This window comes from Bos grunniens, chromosome 4 (genome assembly GCF_055505025.1).
Source record: "Bos grunniens cultivar Pamir isolate PY7600 chromosome 4, Bosgru_T2T1.0, whole genome shotgun sequence".
NCBI lineage: Eukaryota > Metazoa > Chordata > Mammalia > Artiodactyla > Bovidae > Bos > Bos grunniens.
In genome coordinates, this window is record NC_141168.1 from 34,378,045 (window position 1) to 34,386,798 (window position 8,754).

General features: G+C 35.0%; 1 protein-coding gene across 3 annotated transcripts in view; it reads left to right on the forward strand.

Annotated features, from left to right (window-relative positions):
• Positions 1–7,263, forward strand: part of FAM3C (FAM3 metabolism regulating signaling molecule C) — a 54,119-nt gene extending 46,856 nt beyond the window's left edge. For all 3 annotated transcript variants that reach the window (XM_086395893.1, XM_086395894.1, XM_086395895.1), the window contains exons 9-10: positions 4,228–4,354; positions 4,951–7,263. In XM_086395893.1, coding sequence (XP_086252019.1) covers positions 4,228–4,354; positions 4,951–5,040 — 217 coding nt within the window. In that variant the 3' untranslated portion in view covers positions 5,041–7,263. The remainder of the gene's footprint in view (positions 1–4,227; positions 4,355–4,950) is intronic.
• Positions 7,264–8,754: the final 1,491 nt, after the last annotated feature.

The window sequence follows — 8,754 nt, forward strand, 5'->3', positions numbered from 1 at the left end:
AATATTCTTTAGTACCATTTTCTTATGGCATTTCCCAAAGTGTGTCTGTCCTGTGAAACCCCAGTCCTTTAAAACTGTAGTGGCTCTTCTAATCTTTTATCATGTTAAGTTTCTAGGTCGTTTTACCCTCCTGGTTGCATTTCTTGGGCATTCTCTAGGTGATCATTGTCCCTCTTAAAATGAAGCCCCAAGTTGGCCATAGTGTTCCCGAAGTGGTCTGGCCAGTACAGGGTACAGAGGAGGTGCTCACTCACCATGTTTGAGAAATTACGGTTAATGTTCATGAAGACTAGTGATGCATTCATGTTCTTTAAGCAGTCATGTCACAGTGTTCGTCAACTTAAAGTCTCAGATCTCTTCATTTGATCTCAGAGGTTTTTTTTTTTTTTTTTTAAATCACTGACAAGTCAGGTCCTTCTCCCCATTCAGAACTTGGTTTTGTTTAATGTGAATGAAGACTTTATATTCATATATCCTTGTTAAATTTAATTTTGCTGTTATTGGCCCACTTGGTCTTGATGCTGACATTTGTCCTATGAGATTTCCATTGTCTAGGCTTTGTACTCTCTCCAGAGTCATTCAGATTTCTAAATCTAAGTCATCAATGATAAACATGTTTACTACAGGCAGTGTGCCACCAACTGGAGACCACTTCTGAGGGATTCATCTATTAGCCAGCTGCAGAAACTACTTTTTAGTTTCCAATGTACTCTAATAGGCATACTGTCCAGTTGCTGTTTAATTATTTAATTTTCTGAGACTGTCAGATGCCTTCTTGAAATTCATGGATAATGCTAATTATAATACCCTGGCTTACTGCCCCAAAACTGTGTATAAAGCTGAAAGTATGAGATGATGTTTACATGGCTTTATTAATCTAGCCCCCTTCCTACTACTCTTTCTCTTTTTTTTCTTATTCTTTCTTTAATACTCACAGGATCTCCTTCTTGTAATCCATTCTAAAATTTTGCTAGGAGTTAGATTTAGTTTTATTGAATTATTGTTTTTAAAAATTCCCTTGTTTTTTTTAAAAACTGAAATATTTAACTTTTAACGTCTTAGCATCTTCACTTTCCATGATGCTTCTAAAATAACTGACATTACCTTGAAGATTATATTAACAAGTTCCTTAAGAAATTAAGGGTGTCACGTGTGGGCCTCGAGGCTTAAATTTAAAGTACTTACTATGAACATTCCTGAGCCACTCTTCCCTTTTTATGTTGATCAAAGAGTGTTTGCCTCCTTGGAAAAGACAGTTGTGTTTTGATCTCGATACCCTATCATTCTCCTGAAACAGTGGATCCCCTCATTATTTATACTTGGCAGCAAAATTTCTCTCTGTGGCCTTTAGTAGTTTTATGAACCTCATCTCATTTTGAGCACTCAGGTCTTCCTGGTAGTAGTATTAAAAGTGTTGTCATTAGTAACATGGTTTGCCTTGTATTTTTGCACACTCCTTTTCTTAATTTGAACCCATCATGGGATAGACATGGACTCTGGCAGTTCAAACCCAGATTGTTCCAGGGTCAGTTATATATCTCCAGAATTAATGCTGTGTATAAATGTATTAGTTACACTGCACTGCCTTTTAAAGAAATGGGATATTTTGACATCTGCTATATCAAGCACTCAAAATATTGACTGTGTTGCATGGTTTTCAACATTTCTTTGAACCATGAAATCATCTTTTATTTAGTTACATAGAAGATAGCAAAAAAGAATAATAAAATTCTACATAAGCAGATTAGAAAACTTCAGAAATTGTTGAGGAAGTTGTCTTGTTATAAACTTGTAGTTAGCTAGACACAGGGACATATGGCATGGGTACCCAAGCCCACCCCCAGGTTTGGTTATTCACTGGGAGGAATTCAGGACTCTGCTTATAGACCTGCTCACTCAGGGCTACGATTTGTTACAGCAAAAAGATGCAAAGCAGAATCCGCGAAGGGCAGCTAGTTCAGAGCAGAGTCTGGAGGGAACCAGGGCACCAGGCCTGAGTTTCCAAGAGTCTTCTCCCAAGCGGAGTGACACAGAACATGCTTAATTCCTCTAGCAAGAGATTGTGACAACACTGGGATGTGCTGTCCACCAGGGAAGCTTATTAGAGCTCACGGCCCAGGGTTTTTACTGGGAGCTGGTCATGAGGCACCGTCTGCCTTATGCATCCCCAAATTCCAGATTCCCAGCCAGAAAGTAGGTGTTTCGTATAAACTACTTTGTTTGCACAGTTTAGACACATGAGAGCCATTCTGATCAGTTATGGGAATGGGGGAACCTTCCCAAATCCAAGCTTCCAGAGCCAGCCAAGGACCAGTCTTGCTCTTAGGCCTTTCTAAGCCCTGCTGTAGTAATCCTTTTCTGCTTAGGACCTCAGGGTATTCTCAAGGGAAAGTAAGGAAAGATGAGCAGAATCAAAATGGAAAGCTCAGTTTAATGTTGCTGCTAGATTGGTTAGTTTATTCATGCAGATCAAAACAACAACTTCTATAATTTGGAAATGCAGAAGGAAAAATGACTGTCCTTCATTATATTTCTTAATTGTAAAGTTTTTTAGATAAGAAAAAATTGCATGTACTTCTGGCAGGCGGCCAGGCCTGCATTTGGATAATCACCTACTATGAAGGCATTTTTTGTGTATGAAGCAATCTCTTGGCATTTGTGAACCTAACATTCAGCTATTTACAAGCAGCCCTGAAGCCTGCACCCTGCGGTGCAATTTGTGATTTTTCTGAGATGTAACTGACTGAATCCCGTAGGCCTTCCTCCAGGAGGTTGTCACTAGGCTGCCCTAGTAAGCACGACCTCTGTTCTGCACCATTTATTCTAGATAAAGCAGCAAAATTCACTACTAGTGCTGATACCAGTAAAAAGTTCTAATTAAGGGGCCAGCAGTAGAACATTTGAATAAACTAAAGAGTGGAATGTAATAGTCTGCAGATCCATGACATACTAACACTGTTCAGAAGCAAATAAACAGTTCAGACAATACTTTCAGGGGATGTCCATCTACTACAGAAATTGCTTACCAAATAGGCAGATGAATGAAAGTGATAGCAATTCATGTAAGGACGATTACAAGAAACACAGCTACAGACCCACTTTGGGGAGAAAGCCAGACGCAAATATGTGTAGTTGTGTGTGAAGGTGTCAGAATCTTCAGAAGCTGAGACTTCACTGGTCCTTTTGCACAGCCATTTCATTTATTTTGATTTCCCTTGGTTATAAATGCATCACTTGATATAGTTATGAATCTGAAAGACTAAGTATTCCAGGTCTGCCCCTGATTTTCTCACCGATTCTTATGACCTTTCCCAGGAGGGCAGTAGTGCCCAAGCTGTGGTTAAAACAGTTTCACTGCCCCCTGGATGTGACTAATTGTGAAGGGCTAATGACATATGTAGCTCTGTCCTGTTCATGAAGCTTTTTTTTTTTAACATAAAGTATCCTGTTTATCTTCAGGTTAGTTACGTGAGAACTGCCTTGCCAGTTTCAGATACTTCACATAAAATATTTAATGCCCTAAAAATATTTGAAAAACTTGAGTCATTTTGCAAACATTTGAAGTTAACAGAAAAAGTCAGGTCTCTTATATTTGCCTGTAGAATTGAGTATAAACTCACTGTATGTCAAATAAAATTATTTTTTAAATGTTGTCAATCCCAGTCAGTAATCAGGACTTTCCTATTGATAAATGTGTTATTATCTCTTCAGGCAAAAATTACTGTTATGAAGTAGATATAAGTAAACCTAGTATTAGAAACATCCAGATTTCTATTAGCACTTACCTTAATTCTACTCAAATGTAATTTACAAAGAGTTTAGTGGAGATTCAAAGTGATTTTTAATTTTACAAAGATGTTGACTACTTAAGATCTTGTATTAACCTGAATAGGTATCTACTGACAAAAAATGACAGTTTCCTATTTTTATTTGATGGAATGTAAATGAAAATGAACTGTTGTTGTGAAATTAAGACACAAATAAAGGTACTTCTAAATAGCATAAGCTAGAAATTTATTTGCTAGATTTCATAACTTTCATCATTAAAGAATTCAAATAGTAGGAATGTTACTCTGATAAAATTTATTTTTTTATGTTCTCTTATTTAAGCCAGGGTTTTCTCATTTATTTCATGGTTGTATGTTAAATATTGTAAGTGTATCAGTATTCCTTAGACCACATACAGTACACTACGTTTACTGTATCATTCTTTTTCTCTTCTTCAAGACTCAATGATGAGGCCCGGCGGCTGATTGCTGAATTGGGGAGTACATCTATTACTCATCTTGGTTTCAGAGACAACTGGGTCTTCTGTGGTGGAAAAGGCATTAAGACAAAAAGCCCTTTTGAACAGGTTAGTGTCTCAGACTTCATAATTAATGGGCAACAGCAATTGTGTGAAACCATTCACTATGTATTCCTATCCCAGTTATTTGCAACTTAGATAAAGCAGACATTAAATATGTTTCCATAATATATTTCCATATTTTTTCATAGGTTCCTGGCAATCAGTTATTTGAAATAACCATGATACTATTTTAATTTTAAAATTTAAAAAAGTCAAATTCTACATGAAATTTTTTTCCTATGTGACAATGCATTGGCCTATGATTACTTGTATCATAAGACCTTTAGGAGGTTGGTTATTAAAAATTTTAGCTGAACTTTTGATATTAGAATCAATGAAGTACAGATATACTTTAGAACTTAGTAGAATGTAAACTTATGTTTGACTTACAAAGGATCTTTAAAGACCATCTGTGGTGTTTTGTTCTTTCAGTTCCTCTTTGAAGGTCTGCCACTGTATGCCAGACCCCAAGCATTGCTCATTTAATATCTTGAACACTAATTTATATGTTGATAGAAGTGTTACTGAAATGAGTATACTTAATTATGTTATTGCAGATATGCAGTTTGCTAAAGTACTATACTGTGGTTGTGTTCCAACAGCACATAAAGAACAATAAGGACACAAATAAATATGAAGGATGGCCTGAAGTTGTGGAAATGGAAGGATGCATTCCCCAGAAGCAAGACTGACGTGGAGAAAACCGAAGGGAGCACACTTTCACTGTTAGTGGGAAAACCCTACCAGAAAAACTACATGTAAATATTTTAAGAGCATGCAGCCATCTCGGTGTGTGCATGTCCATTATCTCTTTTGATATCAGGATTATTTATTGCTAACGTAAATAGCTGTCTTTGTAAATAGTCATCATAATGAGCAAATCACTGAACCATTTTCAAGCACATCTCTCTAATGGTACAATTTCAGACCATGATGCTAATGGCATCTTTTAATTCTAAAAGCATACCAATGGCTAACTGAACAGATATGAAAAATATATTGATATATACTAGTCGCTGTGAAAATCTATCATGGAACGATATGGATTTTAGGGAGCAGACTTTGTTTTCTTTTACATATATATATGTATATTGCCTTCTGATGATAGTATCTTTTAAATTAAAAAGATATTGGGCTGTAATGTTACTTTACAGTCTGACTCCCCTGTTGTATTTCTTTTCTTAGTCTTTCTCTTCCCTTCCCAAGAAACCTATAAATAAAATAAGAAAACATATCAAATACATGAAAAGCACAACAGAATTCTTTGTTTAATGTACACAGTACAAAGTAAATATATAAATGTAGATGGCATTCAGGACTGTAGCTTGATGGATTTTGTGTTAGCAGTGTGAATAACTTGATTTTGCATAAGCTATTCAGAGTGAGGCAGGAGGGGGCAACTCCCCAGAGCTGAGGAATCTGGCCAGGTCCCTTCCCCAGCCTTAGTAGGTCATTCAGGACAGCATATTAGTACAGTTAGAACCTTACTGGCCTAAGTTTTCCTTATTTAATTGTTCTCAGCCTTGGCCAAGTGGTTTGGAAAGAGGCGCACTTTAATGTCACAATGATTTTAGATTGTAAACCCAAAGATTCTGTATTTACTTTCATCTGATTTCTGATAGTAATTTTTGCCTGAAAAGATAACAACATATTTATTTATCAATAAAAAAGTCTTAATGAAGTGATTGGGACTGTTAACAGTTAAGAAATACTTTTATTTGATACACAGTGACTTCATACCCAATTCTACCTAAAAATATAAGAAATCCAACTTTTTTGTTAGCTTCAGATGTTCAAAAAATGACTCAAGTTTCTTAAAATATTTTTAGGGCGTTAAATATTATGTGTGAAATATCTTAAACTGGAACATAAAAAATGTAATCAACAAACTGCCACTCACAGTAAAAGGCAGCACTTCAATTTTGGATCTAAATTTTAGATGCCTTACGTAAAGAAAAACTAAAAGCAGTATTTTTTATTTTGCTATAAACTGAGTTGGAAGTTATTAAATATCAATGAGTTTTGGGGTACTGTTTCTTCCCTCAAACTGAATGTAATTCATGAATCAATGCACCTTACACATCTAAGCAATTTTTGTAAACTTTTCAGATTTTTGGTGCTGATACAGTAAATCACTTTCAGCATGTGTATTTTAACATTTCAAATACTTCCTGTGATTCTGTAAATTAAAAAAATAGCTATTTTACAGTTCCAGGGATTGTGAAATAAGTGTTGCTTTTTTTTTTAAGTAATGAGAATAAATATTCTTGATTTTGCATTTGTGATTTTTTTTTTTTGTATTATCTGGCAAAGTAATATACCTACAGAACTTCACATTGAGGTTTTATTGTCCTGCTTAACATGCAAAATTTAAGTCATTCCTGTGGTTAAACACACTAATATCCTCAGGATATATCTTAATATGGATAGAATTTAAGTATCTAGATGACAAGACTTCTGTTTCAAGATAAGGACTAACATGATCACGTTAGAGGTGTGTAAAATGCCAAAAGATTGGTTATTTAATTGCTTTCATGCAGTTTGCTATCGTTTCAATTCTGTCTTGTATGGTTTATGTCAACATAACTTTGAAAGCAATAATTTTACTGTATTTTACTTTCAGATAGCTTTTAAAAATCAGCATTATAAATGCAACAATGCTCATTTAGTGTTCAGAATTTTCATTAAAATCAGAAACTTAGCATTGACACTTTGGTCTTTTAAATGGTGTTTAAGGACTTAATGGATGTGTATTTTTTATTTGTAATCATAGATACAGTCCAAGACAAGTTTATTATGATATGCCTGTTAAAATGCAGTAAAGACGGTAGGAAAAAAGTGTTATCTGGGGAACTGAAGAAAAATTGAGCCAGAATCTTTATATTCCTGACTTTGATTAAAATTTATCATTGTTCTTTCTGTGTTGTGTTCATTTGCAAATGAATTATCTGATATTTTGTAATTTTTTTTTGCCAGATGAAGCTCAATGCCTTTAGCCTGAAATGCACTTTATACTTAGTTTATACATATTATAAATAAATTGACCCCTCCAAAAAGATGATAGTTTCATTCAATTTGGTTGACACGCCCCATTTTTAAATGAAAGAATGAGAAATGTGCCGTGTTCAGTTAGGAAAGCAGTTGAAAGTAGAAATGCATTTAGAATATTTTTAAAAATGAATGTGAAAGGGGAAAAATTGCTTGTGTTGATCAGGAAAAAGATTTGCCACTCAACCTCTTCAATTGGGCCTTCTATAGCAATAAGTACATGTAAACGAGGAGTGGATAAGGTACCAGAATTTACTTTTTTTTAAGCATTACTCAGAAGCATTCCCAGCAAGTCCCTTCCCAGGGTGACTCTTCTTTTGCATACCTGGTTTTTGATTGTTACATGCCAGTATCTAGTTAATCTCTGTTTCCCTCAAAACTCCCTTGATTTTTTTTTAAATTTACTTATTTTTAATTGAAGAATAATTGCCACTGATGAAAGAAATCAAAGATGACACAAACAGATGGAGAAACATACCATGTTCATGGATCAGAAGAATCAATATAGTGAAAATGAGTTTACTACCCAAAGCAATCTATAGATTCAATGCAATCCCTATCAAGCTACCAACAGTATCTTTCAGAGAACTAGAACAAGTAATTTCACAATTTGTATGGAAAATACAAAAAGCCTTGAATAGCCAAAGCAATCTTGAGAAAGAAGAATGGAACTGGAGGAATCAACCTGCCTGGCTTCAGGCTATACTACAAAGCAACAGTCTTCAAGACAGTGTGGTACTGGCACAAAGACAGAAATATAGATCAATGGAACAAAATAGAAAGCCCAGAGATAAATCCAAGTACCTATGGACACCTTATCTTTGACAAAGGAAGCACGAATATACAATGGAGAAAAGACAATCTGTTTAACAAGTGGTGCTGGGAAAACTGGTCAACCACTTGTAAAAGAATGAAACTAGAACACTTTCTAACACCATATACAAATATAAACTCAAAATGGATTAAAGATCTAAATGTAAGACCAGAAACTATAAAACTCCTAGAGGAAAACATAGGCAAAACACTCTCTGACATAAATCATAGCAGGATCCTCATGACCCACCTCCCAGAGTAATGGAAATAAAAGAAAAAAATAAATGGGACCTAAGTAAACTTAAAATCTTTTTCACAATGAAGGAAACTATAAGCAAGGTGAAAAGACAGCCTTCAGAATTGGAGAAAATAATAGCAAATGAAGCAACTGACAATCTCAAAAATATACAAGCAACTCCAGAAAAATAAGCGACCCAATCAAAAAATGGGCCAAAGAACTAAACAGACATTTCTCCAAAGAACACATCCAGATGGCTAACAAACACATGAAAAGATGCTCAACATCACTCATTATCAGAGAAATG